The sequence below is a fragment of the Microcaecilia unicolor genome, chromosome 3 (assembly GCF_901765095.1).
Source record: "Microcaecilia unicolor chromosome 3, aMicUni1.1, whole genome shotgun sequence".
In the NCBI taxonomy this organism is placed as follows: domain Eukaryota; kingdom Metazoa; phylum Chordata; class Amphibia; order Gymnophiona; family Siphonopidae; genus Microcaecilia; species Microcaecilia unicolor.
In genome coordinates, this window is record NC_044033.1 from 334862855 (window position 1) to 334888960 (window position 26106).

At 48.0% G+C, this 26106-nt stretch overlaps 1 protein-coding gene across 1 annotated transcript in view; it reads right to left on the bottom strand.

The window, feature by feature from the left end:
- The window catches only part of LOC115464717, a 362726-nt gene that overhangs the window by 79247 nt on the left and 257373 nt on the right, over positions 1–26106 (bottom strand). The window contains 1 exon segment of the mRNA XM_030195078.1: positions 1595–1965. Coding sequence (XP_030050938.1) covers positions 1595–1965 — 371 coding nt within the window.

Consider the following 26106-nt stretch of genomic DNA (forward strand, 5'->3'; position numbering starts at 1 on the left):
AAAGGGGGATCCACCCCTTAGCATGAGGGGGGGCTTATCTTGCCTAGTTGAGCTCCCCTTCTGATCTTTCTCTTTTATGTTTCAGTAGCTGCTTGCACTCTGCCCTTGCTTATGATTTTGGTCTGCTGCTTGAAGTAAGAAAAATAAAGAGAATCTTGCTGAATTTGACAGCTGGGTGTGTGAGAATTGTTTGGGTAAGACTTCCCCATCACAGATGTGGTGTGAATAGGTTAAACCTCACAGTGAGTGTACGGTGGGCTAGTCCCTGCTGGTTACAAAGGCCGAGATGCAAATGGTATATAGTGAGTCATACAAGAGAGAAACCAGTTAAATGTTTCTGAATTCCATATCAAGCTGCAACAACATGAAATGACTCATACAATAAACCAGTTAAATGTTCCAAATGTTTTAGAAGTGAAGCCCAGCTGCAAGGACCTATAGGGTCTGACCGGGGAGAAAACTGGTTTAAATAGTCTAAAAGACCCATTTGTAAATGTATAAAGGGACCATTTTACTGAAGTGCAGAAAGCCTATTGCAGGCTCGCTGCGTGGCAATTCGGAAGTACTGCTGGTCTGTAAGGTGTGTTAAGCCCCTGATCTTCAGAGCTTCTACCGCTCCTGAGGTCTTTTTTCCTCCATTACCATAGATGTGGAGGGGTATAATCGAACGGGGCGACCAAGTTTTCCTGGAGCCGTCCTCGCAGAACGGCTCTGTGAAGGGGTGGGGCAACCCGTATTATCAAAACAAGATGGACGTCCATCTTTCGTTTCGATAATACGGTCTGGGATGCCCAAATCTCAACATTTAGGTCGACCTTAGAGATGGTTGTCCCCAGTTTTCGGCGATAATGGAAACCGAGCACGCCCATCTCAGAAATTACCAGATCCAAGTCATTTATTCGTGGGAGCAGCCAGCATTCGTAGTGCACTGGTCCCCCTGACATGCCAGGACACCAACCAGGCACCCTAGGGGGCACTGCAGTGGACTTCATAAATTGCTCCCAGGTGCATAGGTCCCTTACCTTAGGTGCTGAGCCCCCAAAAACCACTCCCCACAATTGTACACCACTACCATAGCCTAAGGGGTGAAGGGGGGCACCTACATTTGGGTACAGTGGGTTTCTGGTGGGTTTTGAAGGGCTCACATTTACCATCACAAGTGTAACAGGTGGGGGGGGGGGGCCTGGGTCCGCCTGGCTGAAGTGCACTGCACCCACTAAAACTGCTCCAGGGACCTGCATACTGTTGTCATGGAGCTGGGTATGACATTTGAGGCTGGCAAAAAAAAAAATTTTAAGTTTTTATTTTAGGGTGGGAGGGGGTTGGTGACCACTGGAGGAGTAAGGGGAGGTCATCCCCGATTCCCTCCGGTAGTCATCTGGTCAGTTCGGGCAGCTTTTTGAGGCTTGGTCGCAAGAAAAAATGGACCAAGTAAAGTTGTCCAAGTGCTCGTCAGGGACACCCTTCTTAGAAAGCAGACAATTATATCTTTAGGCAAATTATTTCTTGCTATGCCCAAGGCCCTGTGGGACCACTCCAAAAGAACCTCTTTTGGATCAGTAGCTGAACCTGCTTTTGTTAACAAAGCGCTCACCATTATCTGCACCACAGCTTCACAATCTATGTAAGCTGGCGATTCCAGCAAACCTGTAAACCGGAGATTGAGTCTCCGGCTTCTATTTTCCAAGTCCTCCAACTTATCTGTAAGTTGCTGAAATCCTGTGTGCATCTCCCCCATATGTCGATCTAGGGCATTTATCCCTCTCTCCTGCTCTTCCACTCGTCCTTCCAACTCTTCAAGGTGGTTACCCATGTCGCGGATTTCTCCTCGCAGGTCCACCCCCAAAGCTGCTAAATCTGTGCGGACCACTTTAAGATCCATCCGCATCTCCATAAGCCAGTCTCTAAGCTCTGGAAACTTTATGGGTTCCGAACCTTCATGGTCTTCTTCTGACAGAAACATATCTTGGGATAGAGATCCCCCAGGGGGAGGGGCGTGCTGGGTCCAGAGCCACCGGTTCCATCACTGCCACCTGCTTCCCTGCTGAGCTGCCTGCTCGGCAGGCGTTCTCATGCTCCTATTGTCTCCTCGAAGTGTTCTTAATCAGGGGTGCCCGAGTCGCGCTATGGATTGCACATAATGATGGGGTAACGTCAAAAAACTTTATGTGGGGAAGCGGGAGCTCTCACTTCAAGCAACCATTTTGCTCGGTGAATTCACTTCCTCCTCTTCTCAAAAGATTTTGACTTATTCCTTAGGTTTCCAAGATCTTTAATCAGGGCATCTCAGGCCTTCTGATAACCACACATGGCGTCGCACATTGAAAAGAAGCAATTTGTGGAATCCGTACCTGTAAAACTGAAGAAGCTCCCTCGGTCATTTCTCAAGTGGTTCTTGAATCCTCCCCAATAGAAGTTGACGCTGGCACCATCTCCCCTGGAGGGGTTGTACTACTATGGATTTATAGCCTGCTTCACTGACACAGACTACTCAGTAATTACTGTGGATTCTTTTGGATTCGTATTAGATAAATGAAACCTTTATTAGGGGTGTTAAAATCTATAATGATTAGGATCTATGCAATGGTTAAGACACATAAGCACAATGATTAAATCATCTATATATAAACAATCATTAAATCACTGGCCTCTACATCTCTTAGACCAGGAAAAGAAGCAAACACAATGGTTAGCTATATATAAACAATCATTACATCACTGGTCTCTACATCTAAGCAATGCTAAGAGTTCTTAGACCAGGAAAGGAAGCAAACAATCTTTACATCACTATATACCATAGGTGCCCGGTATAAGAGGCTTGGGGAGGCTAAGCCTCCCCAGCCCAACCGATCCCACGACCCCCGCTCCCCCCGTCGCCGTCGTCAATCATCGTCGTCAGCCCGATGGCCCTCGTTCCGTCCTGCCCTCGCCCTACCTTAAAATAGTGTAATCCTCCTCGAGCGGGCGGCGCCGGCATTGCAAGCAGCGGCAGGCTCCGGCCTTGCATGGCTCCGCCCTTGCAGAAACACATCAGAAGAGGGCGGAGCCATGCGAGGGAACGCTGGAGCCTGCTGCTGTGTCTCCAGCTTTGCTTTGTTCCTGTTTGTGTAGGTGAAATCGACGAGTTCGGTGTTTGGCTGTCTACGGCTGGTGGTGTCATCAATCAAGGAAGGTTCTGTTCATTCAAGATGGCGACCAGCAGGCGATTGATGACGATAACAGGGAAATAGGGTGAAAAAAATTTTTGAAAAATGAACTTGAAAAGAAGCTGAAATATGCTCAGAACCTCTTCAGAGAAAGCTTTAATAGATCGAGCAGTCCGTTAAAGTTCTCATTGAGTTGGTGGCTGTGTAGACCGGTAGTAAAAGTAAATAAGTATTTTCTTCTTGGAGTCTATATATATATAAATAATATTAGTTTAACACCTTTGTGTGTTTTTATTTTTATTTCAGTACAAATGGTGTTAATTTTTATTTTAAAATGTTATCAGACAATTATGGATTTAAGCTCCACCCCGCCCCCTTTAGCCTCCCCAAACAGTTGGGCCACCGACCGCCTATGCTATATATGTACAATCATCACCGGTCCTTACATTATCCAGGCTTTTAACATCAGCTGGGGGGGGGGGGGGGGCGCCCGGTTCACAGCGAGAGCCAGGAGCTTCTTTGGACCAGGAACAGATCCTCTGCACAGTGCGTCCACTCACAGATGAGTCCCCACTCTGCTGTAAGAAACTCCCCTTTTTATTAGGCTCAGAACTCATGTTCAGAGCTATGGAAAATCACAAGAATGTATATGAAGAAAATTACAGAATGCTTCTCTGTCTAGGTACTGTGGGAACGTGGTCACATGCTCCCCAACTCCAGGTGGCCAGGCTGGAGCTGGAAAGCAAGAACCATCCTCCCCTTTGCATACCAAATTAGTTAGAGCTGTGTCTTATCTTCTGCATTCCAACTTATTTTCACAGAATCAAAGTTAAACATTTTTAAACAAAATTACTTCTAATCAACAATACAGACTCCGAGTGCACTAGTCGGTCAAGACAGAGATGTAAAACAATCTTTAAAATTCACTTCCATTACAGGGGTTAATGATGTTACAACCGCCACCTCCTTTGCAGCTGCTAGATGAATTGGAGCATCACACAGAACAGCGTCTACTACACTTCCTGGTCGTGATGCTGACAGTTTCAGCAGCGGTGAACTACTGCTGCTCGGCTGGGGAAGAGGGGCACTATGGTCGGAACTACCTTCCGACCTAGCTGGCAACCCCTACATCCGAAGATAGGTATCCATCCAACCAGCAGAAGAGGCAACAACATGCAGGGAGGCTCTGGCAGCAGGTCTGCCGCGTCGCTTCGGCATAATAGAGAAAAAAGCAAGAAGAAACCTCGGAGCACTAGCAGCATGTCGGACAAGAGCGGCCATCTTGGATCTCCTCAAAAGCATAACTTTTAAACTTCTAAAGTTAGAAGAATTTTCACCTGAAAACTTATGCTCCTAAGTTTGGATGAAAATAATGGAAAAAACTTAGGATCCTAACTTACTGTAGGCTAGTGCTACTTCCCTGATGAGTCATTTTAAATATCAACCCCTTCAGTTTTCTTTCTCATATCAGACTTGATACATACAGTATAATAATGATAGGAAGAGTCTGTGCTGGGCACATCAGTAACCATATGAACTTAACCCAGAGAATGGCTGTCAGGAGTTTCTGGGGTGATGCATCCAAATAAGTTAATTTTGTGCAAAGCATGAAAAGAATACACCTTATCCCTAGGCTATTAGAGTTGTTTGGTTTTTTTAAATTTAGCTCATAGGGTGAACAGCAGAGAACATTGGGAACTATTAGCTAGGTAATGTAATACAATGATCTAGATCGGTGATGGCGAACCTATGGCACGCGTGCCAGAGAGGGCACGCAGAGCCCTCTCCCTTGGCACGCGCGCCTGTCGCTGGTCCGCTCCGCCCACTCTCCTTCCCTCCCTTCGACCGAGTACCAGGCCGGCCTCCCTCCCTCCCACCAAGCACCACGCTGCTTGGCCTCGCTCCCTTCTTCCAAACAAGCATCAGCCCGCCCGTCCTCCCTCCCTCCCAGCACACCTCCCTCCTCCTCCTCCTCTGCAATTGAAAAAACGTACCTTTAAGGCAGCGTCGGCAGCGGCAACGAAAAGCGTAGTCTTCACTCTGTGCGCTTCCCTTCTGTCTCGCTCTCAAGCTCTGGTCCCGTCCTCATGGGCGGGACCAGAGCTTGAGAGCGAGACAGAAGGGAAGCACGCCAACTCGCCGAGTGAAAACTACGCTTTTCGCTGCTGACGCTGCCTTAAAGGTACGTTTTTTCAATTGCAGAGGAGGAGGAGGAGGAGGGGGGTGGTGCTGGGAGGGAGGGAGGACGGGCGGGTTGATGCTTGTTTGGAAGAGGGAGGGAGCTAGGGCAAGCAGCTTGGTGGGAGGGAGGGAGGCCTGGTGCTGGGTGGGAGGGAGGGAGGCCTGATGCTGGGGGGTGCTGGGTGGGTGGGTGGGTGGTTGGGAGGGAGGCCTGATGCTGGGTGCTGCTGGGTGCTAAGTGGGTGGGAGGGAGGGAGGTCTGGTGCTGGGTGGGAGGGAGGTAGGCCTGACGCTGGGTGCTGCTGGGTGGGAGGGAGGCCTGACACTGGGTGCTGCTGCATGGTGGGAAGGAGGGAGGCCTGATGCTGGGTGCTGCTGGGTGGGTGGGAGGCCTTATGCTTAATACTGGGAGGGAGGCCTGGTGTTGGGTGCCGCTGGGTGGGAGGGAGGGAGGCTTGCTGCTGGGTGCTGGGTGGGTGGTTGGGAGGGAGGGAGGCCTGATGCTGGATGCTGCTGGGTGCTGAGTGGGTGGGAGGGAGGGAGGCCTGGTGCTGGGTGCTGAGTGGGTGGGAGGAAGGGAGGCCTGGTGCTGGGTGGGAGGGAGGCCTAGTGCTGGGTGGGAGGGCTGGCGGCCTGATGCTGGGTGGGAGGGAGGGTGGGCAGGAGGGCAGGGGGAGGAGGGCGGCTGGACATGGGTGGCTGGAGAGGAGAGGAGGGTTGCTGGACATGGATGGAGGGCAAGAAATGAAAAAAGGAGGAAAGTAAAGAAATAAATGGAGGCATGAAATGAAGAAGAAAGGAGGAAAGTAAAGAAATAAATGGAAAGGATGCCCTGGAAACGGAGTTAAGAGAACAGATAGAGAGCAGCAGAATCAGCGACTAGGACCAATATGGATAGAAAAACAAAATCACCAGACAACAAAGGTAGAAAAAATCATTTTATTTTCATTTTAGTGTTTGGAATATGTCCAGTTTGAGAAATTTCATCTGCTGTCTTATTTTGCACTGAGTATACTGGAGCTGTAACAACTTACAGAAATACATAGTAACATAGTAGATGACGGCAGAAAAAGACCTGCACGGTCCATCCAGTCTGCCCAAGAAGATAAATTCATATGTGCTACTTTTTTATTTGTACTGTCCTCTTCAGGGCATAGACCGTATAAGTCTGGCCAGCCCTATCCCCGCCTCCTAACCACCAACCCCAGCCTCCCACCACCAGCCCCGGCACAGACCGTATAAGTCTGCCCAGCACTAGCCCCGCCTCCCAACCACCAGCTCTGCCACCCATTCTAGGCTAAGCTCCTGAGAATCCCTTCCTTCTGCACAGGATTCCTTTATGTTTATCCCACAATGATCAATAACAGAAATTATAACACATCACCACTCTACCTCATAGTCTGAATGTTTTCTTACTATATCTGTTTGCTTAATTCAATTATGTCATCCATGTTCTCTATGTAACACCAATTGTATATTTTACTCTGGAATGGCGAATGCCATGACGGAACATTGAGCCTGCAAATAGGTGGGAAAATGTGGGATACAAATGCAACAAATAAATAAACAAGTCACATACAACAGCAACATATATTGGAACTATGGTAACATACAAACCTAGGTGATGATTTATAATGAAAGAAAATCATGTTATTTTTTTCTCCTATACTAGTATAATATTTTCAATGATGTCTGTTTATATGCGCCATGGCTGGTGTTAGGGGGTGTGGCTATCATAGGGGTGGAGTCATATGTGGTGACCCCGCCCATAATTAGTACCGGCACTTCGCGATAAATAATTAGATTTTGGGTTGCTGTTTGGGCACTTGGTCTCTGAAAGGTTCGCCATCACTGATCTAGATGCTACAGTGACTTGTGTTAGATATGTAAACTGTTCATAGCCTAATGGAAATGTTGTTTTGAGGTTTTCCAACAATAAAAATTATTGAACCATAAAATTTAGCTCATGCCTTTTTAGTAGTAGATGTACGTGAGTTAGATTCAGGCACAGTTGGGGATTTTATCAGTCTCTCAGTTTCACTTCTAATGCTTGTCTCAATCACTTGCGTTCTTCCACATAGAGCCTCCTTCACCAGCTGCAATACAAACAGGCAAAATATATACTTAGAAAGTCTGCTTAATCAGAATAAATGTGTGTACCCACCCCCTGGATCACCCTCAGCCCCACTGCATGAGGGACCAGCTCCATACAGAAGGATATTAATACTGATGTTGTAATCCATCTGGGGACAAATGATCTGGCCAACAAGAGCAAATTTAGTGCATGGATGATGTTTTGTAAAATACAATAATTTGGGGGTTACCGCATAATATTTGGCAATACTGCTTCAACTCGCTTACAACCAGGAGTTAAACAGAAATCCAGAAGGAGAGACGAATTACCATCCAATTACTACACTGCATTTGCTGACTTCATGCAATTTGAAGAGTCAGTTTGCACAAAACAATTCACTGAAGTGCCTAAATGAACACTGGCAAGATATAAATGTAATTCTCCCTAGTGAGGGGTCCAGAATTTTCATATAGATTCACGTCTTAAGAACCACAAGGACATAGATGAAAGAGGACTAAGACTTACCAGGGCAGTACCGTGTGCTTTACACCGGTTTAGTGAGCACAGTATTCTGCGAGACATGCACAAAGAGGTCCTGCGAGCTCTTTTCCGTCCGTGGAGGCAGCCAGTGGGAATTGCATGCAAATCTATGCAAATGAGCTGATTAGTATTTAAATGTGCATTCCGAGGGATGCACAGCCTTTTACGATTGATGCAAATGAAGAAACGCCTAGCTCTTACAGGAGAATATTTACGGGAGGTCAGGGGCTGTCGTAGTATTCTGGCAGCATCCCAGCTGCATATATTTTTTTCTTGTAAGATGCAAAATTAGAATAAATTATTTAATTTTCCTTGATGTTTGCTGTTCTGCAACCACTGCCAGTGACCAGGAGGGCGGGTAAATGTAACATCGGGACACGCTACAGATGAAATCAAGGACAGCTTTATGGAGCAGCTGGTGCAGGAGCCGACGAGAGAAGGAAAAATTCTAGACTTGGTCCTTAGTGGAGCGCATGATCTGGTGAGGGACGTTATGGTACTGGGGCCGCTTGATAACAGTGATCATAATATGATCAGTTTTGATATCGACCTTGAAGTAACTGTACACAGAAAGTCAAATACGTTAGCGTTTAACTTTAAAAAAGGAGACTATGATAAAATGAGAAGAACGGTAAAAAAAAACTTAGGGGGGCAACTGAGAGAGTAAAAACTATACAACAGGCGTGGACGCTGTTCAAAAATACCATCCTGGAGGCCCAGGCCGCCGAGAGTTGAAGTCTCGCGATGCAGCTTGAACTCTTGGCCGCCATTTTGAAACGCCGAGAGCCGGACTCCCACACGCTGCAGCAAGGAAGCTACCACCACCGCTACGGGCAGGAAAGAGGGGGCTCTTTCTTTCCTGCCCCCACCGAACAGGTACCTCTAGACCACCAGGGAGACATGTGTAAGGGGAGGGGAGGTGACGGGGGGAGGGACGTTGCTGAGGGTGAGTGTGGTACCGTGGGCGGGGCGGTAACTTCTAAGGGGCGGGGCTATGTGGCGAAAGGGGCCGGGTTGATGTGGACGTCGTGGGCGGCTGGGATTTTTTGGAAGGGGAGGAGTAGGGAAACACGCTCCGCATGTTTCCCTACTGCTCCCTGTGCGTTAATTAGCCTTGTTTTCGTGTTCCGCCCTCGACATCATCACGTGTGACGCGAGGGCGGGGCATGAAGATGTTGTGGCTTCACCACCACGAACCGGTGTGTGAGTGACTTCAGTGACGTCAGTGTCCTCAGAACGTTGAGGGTGTGTTTTATTATAGTAGATGATTTAGAGATGGGAGTAACTAGCGAGGTAATTAAATTTGCTGATGACACAAAGTTATTCAAAGTTGTTAAATCGCGACAGGATTGTGAAAAATTACAAGAGGACCTTACGAGACTGGGAGACTGGGCGGCTAAATGGCAGATGACGTTTAATGTGAGCAAGTGCAAGGTGATGCATGTGGGAAAAAAGAACCCGAATTATAGCTACGTCATGCAAGGTTCCACGTTAGGAGTTACGGACCAAGAAAGGGATCTGAGTGTCGTCGTCGATAATACACTGAAACCTTCTGCTCAGTGTGCTGCTGCAGCTAGGAAAGCGAATAGAATGTTGGGTATTATTAGGAAAGGTATGGAAAACAGGTGTGAGGATGTTATAATGCCGTTGTATCGCTCCATGGTACGACCGCACCTTGAGTATTGGGTTCAATTCTGGTCGCCGCATCTCAAGAAAGATATAGTAGAATTGGAAAAGGTGCAGCGAAGGGCGACTAAAATGATAGCAGGGATGGGACGACTTCCCTATGAAGAAAGATTAAGGAGGCTAGGGCTATTCAGCTTGGAGAAGAGACGGCTGAGGGGAGACATGATAGAGGCAAATAAAATAATGAGTGGAGTGGAACAGGTGGATGTGAAGCGTCTGTTCACGCTTTCCAAAAATACTAGGACTAGGGGGCATGCGATGAAACTACAGTGTAGTAAATTTAAAACAAATCGGAGAAAATGTTTCTTCACCCAACGTATAATTAAACTCTGGAATTCGTTGCCGGAGAAAGTGGTGAAGGCGGTTAGCTTAGCAGAGTTTAAAAAGGGGTTGGATGGTTTCCTAAAGGACAAGTCCATAAACCGCTACTAAATGGACTTGGGAAAAATCCACAATTCCAGGAATAACATGTATAGAATGTTTGTACGTTTGGGAAGCTTGCCAGGTGCCCTTGGCCTGGATTGGCCGCTGTTGTGGACAGGATGCTGGGCTCGATGGACCCTTGGTCTTTTCCCAGTATGGCATTACTTATGTACTTATGTCTTGTAGCAGAGAGTCCAGGCGGGGAGGAGGTGTGCACAGGTGTCCTGTTTCAGAAGCTCCTGAGCAGACTGCTCCGGCTTCTTCTGGCTCCATGTGAGGGATGGAAAAAGAAGCCAAAACACTGCTGCATTAAGCCAAGAAAAGCATCACGGTGATGTGGAATTATGGGTGTGAGCTGTGGCAGGCGCGCAGTGGAGTCTGGGGACTAGGGTATGCTCAGCGCCTGAGAACTCCAGGGTTTGTAGCAGGTGGGTCAGTGGCCCGTGGTTTTCTGGGACCGACATAGACAGTGCTTGGGAGCTCCAGGGGTGCTCAGAGTAGTTTAGGGATATTTCTTGTCATGAGCTCTTCTGTTTGCTCCCCCTCCATCCTTTGAAACTGGCTCTTTTGGAGGGGGAGGAGGTTAAGCAGTTGTTTTTGATGACAATACACATGGCTTTCATACACACATCTCATATGCATGTATGATAAATGCGCATAGTGGAACTGTTCTGAGCATGCACTTAGCAGCCACACTTTCTGTACCCGAGCTGCACGATAAAAGTCCATGCAGCTCATCTGCTTGCAGTTTCTTTTTGACTCGCTCGCTATTTCCACCTCGGTAATTTTTACTGAGCTGGAAATAGGAAGCATCTCTTTCCAGGGACTTTTGTGCATCAGGTCCCTAAATCATTTCCCTCTTCGCCCCTGCAACTGTCCCTGACACCTTCAAGCACGCCGTAGTCACACCTCTCCTCAAAACCATCACTTGACCCTACCTGTCCCTCCAACTACCGCCCCATCTCCCTCCTATCCTTCCTCTCCAAAATACTTGAGCGTGCTGTTCACAGCCGCTGCCTTGATTTTCTCTCCTCTCATGCCATCCTCGATCTGCTTCAATCCGGTTTTTGCCCTCTACACTCGACAGAAACAGCACTCTCTAAAGTCTGTAATGACCTGTCCCTGCCAAATCCAGAGGCCACTACTCCATCCTCATCCTCCTTGATCTATCCGCCGCTTTTGACACTGTCAATCATGATTTACTTCTTGCCACACTGTCCTCATTTGGGTTCCAGGGTTCTGTCCTCTCCTGGTTCTCCTCCTATCTCTCTCACCGCACTTTCAGAGTACACTCTCATGGATCTTCCTCCACCCCCATCCCGCTCTCTGTTGGAGTTCCCCAGGGATCTGTCCTTGGACCCCTTCTTTTTTCAATCTACACTTCTTCCCTGGGCTCACTGATCTCATCTCATGGTTTCCAGTATCATCTTTATGCTGATGACACCCAGCTGTATCTCTCCACACCAGACATCACCGCAGAGACCCAGGCCAAGGTATCGGCCTGCTTATCCGACATTGCTGCATGGATGTCCAACTGCCACCTGAAACTGAACATGTCCAAGACCGAGCTTATTGTCTTTCTACCAAAACCCACTTCTCCTCTTCCTCCTCTCTCTATCTCAGTTGATGGCACCCTCATCCTCCCCGTCTCATCTGCCCGCAACCTCGGAGTCATCTTCGACTCCTCCCTCTCCTTCTCTGCGCATATCCAGCAGATAGCCAAGACCTGTCGCTTCTTTCTCTTTAACATTAGCAAAATTCGCCCTTTCCTCTCTGAGCACACCACCCGTACTCTCGTCCACGCTCTCATTACCTCTCGCCTTGACTACTGCAACCTACTCCTCACTGGCCTCCCACTTAGCCATCTAGCCCCCCTTCAATCCGTTCAGAACTCTGCTGCACATCTTATATTCCGCCTGAACCGATATACTCATATCACCCCTCTCCTCAGGTCACTTCACTGGCTTCCAATCAGATACCGCATACAGTTCAAGCTTCTCCTTCTTACCTACAAATGCACTCAGTCTGCAGCCCCTCATTACCTCTCTACCCTCATTTCCCCTTATGTTCCCGCCCGTAACCTCCGCTCACAGGACAAATCCCTCCTCTCAGTACCCTTCTCCACCACCGCCAACTCCAGGCTCCGCTCATTCTGCCTCGCCTCACCCTATGCTTGGAATAAACTTCCTGAGCCCTTACGCCAAGCCCCCTCCCTACCCATCTTCAAATCTTTGCTCAAAGCCCACCTCTTCAATGTTGCTTTTGGCACCTAACCTTTATACCTTTCAGGAAATCTAGACTGCCCCAATTTGACTGCCCCTATTTGACTGACTGTACATTTGTCCTTTAGATTGTAAGCTCCTTGAGCAGGGACTGTCCTTCTATGTTAAATTGTACAGCGCTGCGTAACCCTAGTAGTGCTTTAGAAATGTCAAGTAGTAGTAGTAGTAGTAGTGATCTGTTCTCCCTGTGTAGGACCCACTGCCTGTTATCTACTTTTTACACAGATCCACTTTAAGGAGGTGGGAAATCTCAGAATGACCTCACCCAAAGAGGTTTGATGGAGCGTGCAAGACCCATTATCTGACCTGAAGTCAGTAGGCAGAACTTGTGAGGTCACGTGATGGCTGGAACCTGAGTAGATGTCTCACGGCTGCTCTCCTCGCCCCTGCTATAGAAAACGGCTTTATTTCTGCTTCCCACCCCGTTTTGGATCCTACCTACTTACTTGTGAGTGTTGGTGAACATCCACAGAGCCGTTTAGAAGGCTGAGGCAGTGATTTAGTGTGGTGCTACGGGCATGCCAGCAAAGACCCCGCGAACACAGAAGAGACAATGAGCGCACCACGTGGCTAAGATGGCGAGCGGGCAGGCACAGGCAGGGGAGTCTCAAACTCAGGCTCTGCCAGTGATCGCGCTGCAGGAAGCGGCGATCAAAGAGATCATGAAACATATGGCAGCTGTGATAGACGACAAATTGTTGACACTGCATGCCTTCATGGATGAATTGAAGGAGAACCTGACAACGCAAGGCAACCGCATACAGCAAGTGGAGGAAAGGATATCGCGCCAGGAGGATCTCACAACCATTATGAATTCTCAGCTGATTGTGCTAGAGAAACGTTGCAGAGTTCTGGAGGATAAAGTAGAAGATCAGGAGAATAGGAGTCAGTGCAACAACATCAGGATGGTGGGGGTGCCAGAAAGCGTGAAAGAGAAGGACCTATGGGATTTGGTGGAGGCACGGCTGTCTCGGGAACTGGGCCTCGAGATGGAGAGGCAGAGGATGAGGGCTGAAAGGGTGCACCGCGTGGGAGTACTAAAAGAACAGAACGGCAGACCACACCCTGTGATCGCCCACATTCTTAACTATGCTGATAAGGCTCAACTGATGGTCAAATTCCATCAGCACAGGAACCTGGCTTACCATGGAGCTAATGTGTTGTTGTTCCAGGACTTTTCACCCAGAGTGTCGGAGGTTCACCGGCGCTTGTCACCATACTGCTTCCAACTATATAACAAGGGGGTTAAGTTCTCCTTGCAATACCCTGCAAGGGTACGGGAGATGCATGAGGGGAACGTTTTGTTCATGGAAAACCCGGAAGAGCTTCGATCTTTTATGGAAAAACTGCATTAAGAATGAGTGAGGAGCAGGTGGAAGTGGGAAATTCACTTGATTACCCACGGTCTATTTACAAATGCAAGTTACTGTTAGTTGGAGTATGGAAGCGCTTGCTAACTTCAAAATGGCTTCCTTTGTGGACGGGCTGTTTCCCCTGCATGGCAGTGTGATACTCGCTCAGAGATGGCAAGGCTGACACAATCGGGTCTCTCTGGCGTGAGCAGGGTGTAAACTTCTTGGCAGGATGAAGGACAGCGTGAGGAGACCCTTCAGGAGGTGGTGTGGCGGAATTACTGACAGTCCTCCCCCCGGCTATGGCCAGCTCTGCAATTTTGGGGGGGCGCAGAAGTGGACCGGGGAGGACAGTCCTAAATACTAGGGCGAAGGATTGTTCTGTCGTACCTTCCACCCTCTGTTTTTTGAGGCCTAGGGATTCAGGGGGTTGTGCGTTGGACTCTTCAGGCGCTCTGCCCATATCCTGGGTTCTGGACCTGATCAGAGATGGCTACAGAATAGAATTCAACGCCCCAGTAAGAGACGTGTTTGTGGAGTCCCGATGCAGTTCTGCCGCCAAACGGGCGGCGGTAGAGGAGACTTTGCAAGGTTTGATTCAGTTAGGGGCCGTGTCCTCGGTACCTCCCGCCGAACACGGCTACGACCGATACTCCATCTACTTTGTGGTGCCGCGAAAAGGTGGGTCTTTTCGCCCTATTCTGGACTTAAAAGAATTAAACAAGTCCCTGAGAGTGCAGCATTTCCACATGGAAACCCTGCGCTCCATCATTGCTGCGGTACAGCCAGGAGAGTTTCTCACGTCTCTAGACCTGAAAGAAGCTTACTTGCACATACCAATTTGGACCCCGCACCAGAAGTTTCTGAGGTTTGCGGTGTTGGGAAAACATTTCCAGTTCCGGGCCTTGCCTTTTGGCCTCGCCACAGCTCCCTGAACCTTTTCGAAGGTAATGGTGGTAGTAGCTGCTTTGCTCAGGCGAGAAGGTATCAGGGTTCACCCGTACCTAGACGACTGGCTCATCAGAGCAGACTCTGTAACAGAGAGCTATCAAGCTACAGCCAGAGTGGTCTCAGTACTTCAATCTCTAGGCTGGGTCGTCAATATGGCCAAAAGTCACCTGACCCCCTCACAATCTCTAGAATATTTGGGGGCCAGGTTCGACACAGACTCCGGCTATGTATACCTACCCGAGCTAAGGCGGTGCAAGCTTCAGAATCAGGTCCGTCTGCTCCTGAGGATGCCCCGCCCGCGAGCTTGGGACATTGTCCAGCTGCTGGGATCGATGACAGCCACCTTGGAAGTGGTGCCCTGGGCGAGAGCGCACCTGAGACCTCTACAATATTCCCTACTTCAAAGATGGTCTCCAGTTTCTCAGGATTATCAATGCAGACTTTCTTGGCTCCCTGCGGCCCAACTCAGCATGGAGTGGTGGCTCTCAGACAGCATGCTGCGGCGAGGAATGCCGCTGGCGCTCCCCGATTGGTGTCTAGTAGTGACAGATGCCAGCCTGAAGGGCTGGGGCGCACATTGCAAGGGGAAGCATGCCCAGGGTCTATAGACACCCGAGGAGTCGGAGTGGTCCATCAACCACCTGGAGTTGAAAGCGGTGTTTCAGGCGCTTCTGGCCTTTCAAGTGTCCCTGGAAGGATTGGCTGTCAGAGTGATGTCGGACAACACGACAGCAGTGGCCTACATAAATCGACAAGGCGGCACTCAGTGCAGAGCACTGGCCGTGCAGGCCGAACAAATTTGCCACTGAGCCGAGCTGCTTCTTCAGTTTCTGTCGGCAGCTCACATTGCAGGTCAGAGCAACGTGCAAGCCGATTATCTATGCAGGCATCAGATCGATCCAGCAGAATAGGAACTAGCAGACGAAGTATTCCTGCAGATATGTGCCAAATGGGGCAAGCCCGTGATGGATCTTATGGTGACAAGTTCAAATGCCAAAGTCCCGTGCTTCTTCAGCAGACGGAGAGATCCTCGCTCGGCAGGGTTGGATGCCTTGACTCAGCCCTGGCCTCCGGGCCTACTATATGTGTTCCCTCCGTGGCCCTTGATAGGGCGCGTGCTCCTGCGGATTCGGCTGCACCCACGAGAAGTGGTCCTCATCGCCCCGGATTGGCCCAGGAGGCCTTGGTATGCGGACCTCCGACAGATGCTAGTGGAGGCTCCCCTTCCTTTACCTCTGGTACCGAACCTGTTGTCACAGGGCCCGGTAGCCATGGAGGATGCCTGCCACTTTGGTCTTATGGCATGGCAATTGAGAGGGCGCTATTGAGGGACAAAGGCTATTCAAACACAGTCATTTCCACTCTCCTGCAGGCCCGCAAGCGTTCCTCTTCCGTGGCTTGTGCCAGGATTTGGCGCCAGTTTGAGTCTTGGTGTGCTTCAAAAGCGATCACACCCATGCGGGCTCCTGTCTCGCCGATTCTGGTCTTTTTGCAGGATGGTGTACAAATAGGCTTGGCCTATAATTCCCTGCGGGTGCAAGTGGCAGCGTTGGCCTCCCTTCGTGGTAAGGTTGAAGCAGTGGTGTGCTGGTAAATTTTTAACAACAGGCTCTCTCCCCGGTCCACTTCTGCGCCCCCCCAAAATTGCAGAGCTGGCCATAGCCGGGGGGAGGGGGCAATGCATTACTCTCTCCAGGAAAAAAAAATTAAATGATCCCAGGTTCCAATCAAATTCATGTTTAATATGGGATAAAATGCCATAAATAAGTAAATAAATATAAACTTTTAACGTTCAGCACCTGATTCTCAAAGTGAACATATTCCAAACACTATAATGAAAATAAAATTATTTTTTTCTACCTTTGTTGTCTGGTGATTTTGTTTCTCTGATCATGCTGGTCCAGTATCTGATTCTGCTGCTCTCTATCTGTTCCCTTGACTCAGTTTCCAGGGCTTCCTTTCCATTTATTTCTTTTCTTTCCTCCTTTCTTCTTCATTTCTGGTCCTCCGCAGTCTTGATGTCCAGTGGATCTAGCTTCTTCCTATTTTCTCCATCCATGTGCAGTTTCTCTCCTCAATTCCTTTTCCCTCATCTAATCTCCTTCCTCTATCTTCCCTCCATGTCCAGCATTTCTTCTCTCTCCCTTCCCTCCCCTCCATCCATGTCCAGAATTTCTCTTGCTCTCCCCTCCATCCATGTCCTGAAACTCTCCTCTCTCCCCTGCCCCCTCTACCCATCCATGCCCAGCAAGTCTCTCCCCTGCCCCCTCTCTCCATCCATGCCCAGCAAGTCTCTCCCCTGCCCCCCTCTCCCCATCCATGCCCAGCAAGTCTCTCCCCTGCCCCCTTCTCCCCATCCATGCCCAGCAGGTCTCTCCCCTGCCCCTTATCCCCATCCATGCCCAGAAAGTCTCTCCCCTGCCCCCCTCTCCCCATCCATGCCCAGCAAATCTCTCTCCTGCCCCCCTCTCCCCATCCATACCCAGTGATTCTCCTCCCTCCCCTGCCCTTCCCTCCCGCTCCCAAACATGTCCAGCAAACGATGTCCTTCGCCCCCACCCTCCCCTCCCGCTCCCATCTGTCTTTTTTAATTACCTCCGTCGAAGCCCGCTATTTAAAGCCCTGCTGCGTGCAGGCCGTCTCTCCAGGCTTCCTCTGCTTGCTTCGGTGATGTTCGTGCCCTTAGTCCCGCCTTCGCGGAAAAAGGAAATGACGTCAAAGGCGGGACTAAGGGCGAACATCACCGAAGCAAGCAGGGGAAGCCTGGAGAGACGGCCTGCACGCAGCAGGGCTTTAAATAGCGGTTTCGACGGAGGTAATTTAAAAAGTCAGGCGGGAGCGGGAGGGTGGGGGCGAAAGACATCGTTTACTATGTTTCGGAGCGGCAGGGGAGGTAAGCATGGCCTGTGGCGGGGCTGGTGGTTGGGAGGCGGGGATAGTGCTGGACAGACTTGTACGGTCTGTGCCAGAGTCGGGGTTGGGAGGCAGGGCTGGGGAGGTGAGGATAGTGCTGGGCAGACTTATACGGTCTGTGCCTGTGCCAGAGCCGGTGGTTGGGAGATGGGGCTGGTGGTAGGGAGGCGGGGATAGTGCGGGGCAGACTTATAGGGTCTGTGCCCTGAAGAGCACAGGTACAAATCAAAGTAGGGTATACAGAAAAAGCAGCAAATATGAGTTATCTTGTTGGGCAGACTGGATGGACCGTGCAGGTCTTTTTTCTGCCGTAATCTACTATGTTACTATGTGATGGCGCCCTCCTGCCATGCTTACCTCCCCTAATGGAGCCGGCTCGCCTCCAACAACAACCGGCTCGCAAGAGCTGTCAAAATTTAACAAGCGGCTCTTGCGAGCCGGAGAGAGCCGGCTCCAGCACACCACTGGGTTGAAGGCATGTCTTTAGCTGCTCATCCAGATGTGGCACGGTTTCTTAGTGGGGTGCTTCGGCTCCGGCCTTCTGTGCGAGCACCCTGTTCAGCTTGGAACCTGGGGCTAGTTTTGAAAGCCCTGCAGGCTTCTCCTTTTGAGCCGCTTCGGCGAGCATCGATTTGACACTAAAGGCCGTTTTTCTTGTGGCCATTACTTCAGCGAGACGGGTGTCAGAGCTCCAGGCGCTGTCCTGTAGAGACCCATTTCTGCAATTCTCAGAGTCCGGGGTCACAGTTCGGACCGTGCCTTCCTTCATGCCTAAGGTGGTTTCAGCGTTTCACCTAAACCAGCCTATTTTCTTGCCCTCCTTTGATAAGGAGGAGTGTCCAGAATCTTTTGGGCAGTTGCACCTGTTGGATGTGCGCAGGACTCTGCTGCAGTATCTGCGAGTTACTATCTCTTTCAGGATCTATGATCATCTGTTTGTTTTGCTATCAGGTCCTCGCAGAGGGTCTCCAGCGTCTAAAGCCACTATTGCCCGCTGGCTCAAAGAAACTATCTTTTCAGCTTATCTGCTTGCCGGCCGGTCTCCGCCTGTAGCCTTTAAGGCGCATTCCACAAGAGCGATTTCTTCCTCTTCGGCTGAAACTGGAGCACTCTCTCGTCAAGAGATACAGTGGGGGAAATAAGTATTTGATCCCTTGCTGATTTTGTAAGTTTGCCCACTGACAAAGACATGAGCAGCCCATAATTGAAGAGTAGGTTATTGGTAACAGTGAGAGATAGCACATCACAAATTAAATCCGGAAAATCACATTGTGGAAAGTATATGAATTTATTTGCATTCTGCAGAGGGAAATAAGTATTTAATCCCTCTGGCAAACAAGACCTAATACTTGGTGGCAAAACCCTTGTTGGCAAGCACAGCGGTCAGACGTCTTCTGTAGTTGATGATGAGGTTTGCACACATGTCAGGAGGAATTTTGGTCCACTCCTCTTTGCAGATCATCTCTAAATCATTAAGAGTTCTGGGCTGTCGCTTGGCAACTCGCAGCTTCAGCTCCCTCCATAAGTTTTCAATGGGATTAAGGTCTGGTGACTGGCTAGGCCACTCCATGACCCTAATGTGCTTCTTCCTGAGCCACTCCTTTGTTGCCTTGGCTGTATGTTTTGGGTCATTGTCATGCTGGAAGACCCAGCCACGACCCATTTTTAAGGCCCTGGCGGAGGGAAGGAGGTTGTCACTCAGAATTGTACGGTACATGGCCCCATCCATTCTCCCATTGATGCGGTGAAGTAGTCCTGTGCCCTAGCAGAGAAACACCCCCAAAACATAACATTTCCACCTCCATGCTTGACAGTGGGGACGGTGTTCTTTGGGTCATAGGCAGCATTTCTCTTCCTCCAAACACGGCGAGTTGAGTTCATGCCAAAGAGCTCAATTTTTGTCTCATCTGACCACAGCACCTTCTCCCAATCACTCTCGGCATCATCCAGGTGTTCACTGGCAAACTTCAGACGGGCCGTCACATGTGCCTTCCGGAGCAGGGGGACCTTGCGGGCACTGCAGGATTGCAATCCGTTATGTCGTAATGTGTTACCAATGGTTTTCGTGGTGACAGTGGTCCCAGCTGCCTTGAGATCATTGACAAGTTCCCCCCTTGTAGTTGTAGGCTGATTTCTAACCTTCCTCATGATCAAGGATACCCCACGAGGTGAGATTTTGCGTGGAGCCCCAGATCTTTGTCGATTGACAGTCATTTTGTACTTCTTCCATTTTCTTACTATGGCACCAACAGTTGTCTCCTTCTCGCCCAGCGTCTTACTGATGGTTTTGTAGCCCATTCCAGCCTTGTGCAGGTGTATGATCTTGTCCCTGACATCCTTAGCTCCTTGCTCTTGGCCATTTTGTAGAGGTTAGAGTCTGACTGATTCACTGAGTCTGTGGACAGGTGTCTTTCATACAGGTGACCATTGCCGACAGCTGTCTGTCATGCAGGTAACGAGTTGATTTGGAGCATCTACCTGGTCTGTAGGGGCCAGATCTCTTACTGGTTGGTGGGGGATCAAATACTTATTTCCCTCTGCAGAATGCAAATAAATTCATATACTTTCCACAATGTGATTTTCCGGATTTAATTTGTGATGTGCTATCTCTCACTGTTACCAATAACCTACCCTTCAATTATGGGCTGCTCATGTCTTTGTCAGTGGGCAAACTTACAAAATCAGCAAGGGATCAAATACTTATTTCCCCCACTGTATGCAGTGCAGCAACATGGGCTTCTAAGCTCTCTTTTGCCCGACATTACAGGCTGGATGTGGCTGCTAGGAGGGATGCGCGTTTTGGAGCACAAGTGCTAGCGCGTGGTGTGACCTGTTCCCACCCTATATAGGGATTGCTTTGTTACATCCCATACATAATGGCTTCATCTGCTTGATGACAAGGAAGGAAAAATTAGGTTCTTACCTTGGTAATTTTCTTTCCTTTAGTCATAGCAGATGAAGCCATGAGCCCTCCCTGTATGATTGTCTGTATGCTGTGAATCTGTTTCAGGTTCTGTTCTTGTTTCCTGAAGTTCCTTCCTTGGGAGAAAGTTGGAAAACAGTCTTTAGGATTCATGTTCACTTATAGGAGGATGAGTCCATTCCCTCCAGGAGGATGTTTTGGAGGATGAGTTTATTTCCTCCAGGAGGTTGTGTGTATCCCTTCCAGTTATACAATAAGGAGGACGAGTTTATTCCCTCCAGGAGGATGTGTTCATTCCCTCCTTTTGAGTTCATACCCTTGTTAAGGGGCCATCGTTCGCTGTGAGGAAAGTTCATGTTATTCCCATTGCGGTTTGCCATACTGCTTTGGAAGCTTCAAATACTGAAGAGGCAATGGAGCTGGCTGGCCATGAGGCACTGTGAAAAGTTGAGTGCTCTCTATCTCCCCCTGCTGGTTGATGGACACAACCCATACGTAATGGCTTCATCTGCTATGACTAAAGGAAAGAAAATTACCAAGGTAAGAACCTAATTTTCCCATAAATGATCTAGAGATGGGAGTAACTAATGAGGTAATTAAATTTGCTGACAACACAAAGTTGTTAAATCGCGAGAGGATTGTGAAAAATTCCAAGAGGAGACTGGGCGTCTAAATGGCAGATGACATTTAATGTGAGCAAGTGCAAAGTGATGCATGTGGGAAAGAGGAACCCGAACTATAGCTACGTAATGCAAGGTTCCACGTTAGGAGTCACCGACCAAGAAAGGGATTACATAAGTACATAAGTATTGCCATACTGGGACAGATCAAAGGTCCATCAAGCCCAGCATCCTGTTTCCAACAGTGGCCAATCCAGGTCACAAATACCTGGCAAGATCCCAACAAAGTACAAAACATTTTATACTACTTATCCTAGAAATAGTGGATTTTCCCCAAGTCCATTTAATAACGGTCTATGGACTTTTCCTTTAGGAAGCCATCCAAACCTTTTTAAAACTCCGCTAAGCTAACTGCCTTTACCACATTCTTGGGCAACAAATTCCATAGTTTAATTACACGTTGAGTGAAGAAACATTTTCTTTGATTAGTTTTAAATTTACTACTTTGTAGCTTCATCGCATGCCCCCTTAGTCCTAGTATTTTTGGAAAGCATAAACAGATGCTTCACATCTACCCGTTCAACTTCACTCATTATTTTATAGATCTCTAGCATATCTCCCCTCAGCCGCCTTTTCTCCAAGATGAAGAGCCCTAGCCGCTTTATCCTTTCCTCATAGGGAAGTTGTCCCATCCCCTTTATCATTTTCGTTGCCCTTCTTTATACCTTTTCTAATTCCACTAAATCTTTTTTGAGATGCGGTGACCAGAATTGAACACAATATTCGAGGTGCGGTCGCACCATGGAGCGATACAAAGGCATTATAACATAGTGGAAGGCTGAGCCATGGCGCTCAGGCTATTAGAGACACTGGCCAAGTTAGAAATCTGATGGCTAACATGGCTAGGAGCTTGCTGGAAAAGCATGGCCTAGTTTTTTAGCCTAGATTAAGACCTAAATGGCCTGAACTGGAAAAGTTAGGTCAAGAGATATGAAACAAAATGGAGGATCAGAAAACAAAATGGAAACCTTAATATCAGTTACAAAGTGGATTTTCCTTAATTTCCTCATTTAAGTTAGAAAAAACTGGTTTTTCTGAAGTATCTGCAGGTGCAAAGGAAATGACTTACTGGTTGAGCAAGATTGTGGTCAGCTAGTTTGAAGTAAACAAGTGTAACATTGAAGCTTATGGGCCCCATTATTTAGAATGGGAGTAGGAAAGTATATAAGACAAGGAGATATTGGGAGTGGCAGAAGACCTTTTGGCTTGCTACACGAAGTGCTGTCCGACTGTTCACCCATCTGCTTGTATTCCTGATCCCGCTGTATTATTGTGGTAAACTATAATAAAGGTAATTATCCTTATAACTTCTCCCCTCACTCCTTTCTATGAAATATCTAGAGATAAAATGGTTACTAAGAATACACATATGTCCATGGGCATTAGCAGTGAGTCAGATAAGCGCAGGCACTTTATAGACGACAGCCTTGAGTGGAACCTCTCTGGTGAATGGCTAGCTTGCCAGCTTACCAGCGAGGGTCTTCAGGGGTCTGTACAACCCAAATAAAAACACATTCTATTTGCTTTCTTAGCCGCAGCAGCACACTGAGCAGAAGGTTTCAACGTATCATCAACGACAACACCTATATCCCTTTCTTGGTCTGTAACTCCTAACGTGGAACCTTGCATGATGTAGCTACAATTCGGGTTCCTCATTCCCACATGCATCATCTGCCATTTAGATTCCCAGTCTCCCAGTCTCGTAAGGTCCTCTTGTAATTTTTCACAATCCTCCCATGATTTAACCACTTTGAATAACTTTGTATCATCAGCAAATTTAATTACTTCACTAGTTACTCCCATCTCTAGGTCATTTATAAATATGTTAAAAAGCAGCGGTCCCAGCACAGACCCCTGGGGAACCCCACTAACTACCCTTCTCTATTGAGAATACTGACCATTTAACCCTACTCTCTGTTTTCTATCTTTTAACCAGTTTTTAATCCACAATAGAACACTACCTCCTATTCCATGACTCTCCAATTTCCTCTGGAGTCTTTCATGAGGTACTTTGTCAAATGCCTTCTGAAAATCCAGATACACAATATCAACCGGCTGTAATGGAAGTGAATTTTAAAGATTGTTTTTCATCTCTGTCTTGATCGACTAGTGCACTTGGGGTCTGTATTGTTGATTAGAAGTAATTCTGTTTGTTTAACTTTGATTGTGTGAAAATAAGTTGGAATGCAGAAGATAAGACACAGCTCTAATTAATTTGGTATGTGGAGGGGAGGATAGTTCTTGGCTTCGGAAGTTCAGCTTGGCCACCTGGACTTGGGAAGACATGTGACCACATTCCCACAGTATACCATGCCATATTTTGTATTGTTACTTGAATATTTTTACTGCTGTAATTGCCTATTGCTCATGTTTGATCTATTCTTACTGTACACTGCCTTGAGTGAATTCCTTCAAACAGGTGGTAAATAAATCCTAGTAAAAAAATAAACAAACAGAGAAGCATTTTGTAACTTTCCCTAGCTCTGAACATGAGCTCAGAGCTAATAAAAAGGAGGGCTTGTCACAGCAGAGTGGGTGCTCATGTGTGAGTAACGTAGTACTGCGCAGAGGATCTGTTCCTGGTCTAAAAAGCTCCTGGCTTTCGCTGTAACGGGCCCCCCCCCCCCAGCTGATGATAAGAGCCTGGATGATGTAAGGACCAGTGATGATTGTATGTATAGCGTATATATTGCTTCCTTTCCTGGTCTAAGAACTCTTTGCATTGCTTAGATGTGGAGATCAGTGATGTAATGATTGTTTATGATTGTTTCTAATCATTGTGTGTATATAGCTAATCATTGTATTTACCTTAATCATTGTAGAATTTAGCTCCTCTAATAAAGGTTTAATTTATCTAATATGAATCCAAAAGAATCCACTGTAATTATTGAGTAGTCTGTGTCAATGAGACAGGCTGTAAATTCATAGCAGTTCACCGGCTCACCTTTATCCACATGTTTGTTCACCCCTTCAAAGAAATGTAGTAGATTGGTGAGGCAAGATTTCCCTTCACTAAATCCATGTTGGCTTTGTCTCATTAATCCATGCTTTTGAATATGCTCTGTAATTTTGTTCTTTATAATAGTCTCTACCATTTTGCCGACGTCAGGCTCACTGGTCTATAATTTCCCAGATCCCCTCTGTGCTACCCTCCAATCTTCTGGTACCACGCTCAATTTTAAAGATAAATTACATATTACTAAAATAGTTCCGCCAGTTCATTTTTCAATTCTATCAGTACTCTGGGATGAATACCATCCGGTCCAGGAGATTTGCTACTCATCAATTTGTCAAATTGCCCCATTACATCCTCTAGGTTTATAGAGATTTCATTCAGTTTCTCTGCCTTGTCAGCTTTAAATACCATTTCTGGCACTGGTATCTCTCCCAAATCTTCCTCAGTGAAGATCGAAGTAAAGAATTCATTTAATCTCTCTGCTATGGCTTTGTCTTCCCTGATCGCCCCTTTTACCCCTTTGTTGTCTGGACATTTTATTTTTCCATCTTGCTGGTTCCAATTTCTCTTTTCTGGCTTCCTGTTCGTCATCTGCTAATTCCTTCTTCAAGCGGCTGCAGTCCATTTGTCTTTTCTCCTCTCTCCTGTCTGTTCCCTCACTACGCCTGCCTCTGACATATTGATCATTCCTTTTTAGCTCTTTTCTGCCTCTCTCTCACCCTTCTTCTCCTCCTTTTTACTTTTCAACTACCTATCAAATTTCCATCTTCTTCTTTCACCCACTAGCTTGCCCCAGCCCTACATTCTCTTTCATCTTTAATCTGCTCCCCATTTCTATAATCACTATCCTCTCATTCAATTCCTTGCCACCCCCTACTGGCCTCTCCTACAGGGTTCCACTATTCTCATCATCTTCCACCCTTCTAGCTAGCATCTGATTCTTCTTCTTCCCTCCCCACAACATCCTCATAGCCTGACATTTTCCTGTCCCTTCTCTTTCCCCTCCTGCTCTCTCCCCCATGGTCCAGTATTTTTCCCTCGTTCTCTTCTCACCACCTGTGCCTGTGTACCTCTCCCTTCTCATCCACCCCCATGTCCAACATCTCCCCCTTTCATTCCCATTGTCCACCATCTCTCTCTCCCCCTCCCTTCTGTTCTGGGTCCAACATCCCCGTCCCCTTCCCATGCAGCATCTCTCTTTTCCTCCCCTCTACCATCATGTGCAACATTTCTTCCTCTCCTCCACCCCTATGTTAAACATTTCTTTCTACCTCCCTATGTATCATTTCTCCCTCCTCTTCACCCCTATATTCAACATCTCTCCATCTCTTGCCCCCTATCTCCTTTCTGTGCAGCATGTCTCCCTTCCTTCCACCTCATATGCAAGATTTCTCCCCTCCCCCTTTGCTGCATACCTCCCATCTTCCCCATGCAGCATCTTCCCTCTCACCCCACCATGCAGCATCTTCCCCATGTTTCCTCCCCCCTTGCAGCATCTGTCCTCCATGTTCCTTCTGCCATGCAGCATCTTTACCCTATCTTCTCTCCCCCCAAGCAGCATCTGTCCCGTCTTCCCTCTCCCTGTGCAGCATCTGTCCCCTATCTTCCCTCACTCCCCTGCAGCATCTATCGTCCCCTTCCTTTCTCTTTCCTACCCAAAACTCTCCTCGTGCTTCTATGGGTTGCCAGCCAGCAGTGACAGCGATTTCTACATGCTGCCTTACACTCAACAATTGTCACGTCTGTGGCCGTGACCACCCTCAGCTGTAAATTACCTTCTTTCTGGGGGTCAGCAGCTCTGCTGGCTTCTGTCTGTCTTTGTGTTAGTTTTGGCTCTGGCTTTGTGTGCTGATTGCTCCACTAGACCTCACCTGTGTGGGCTCTGCCTCTCTATGGAGCCAGCATCTAAGATGGCTGCCACCGGCTCTATGCCAGCTTCCAAGATGGCTCCTGCTTGTCTTTCCTGTGGGCTCACTTCCTATGTGTGACAAGCCTCTAT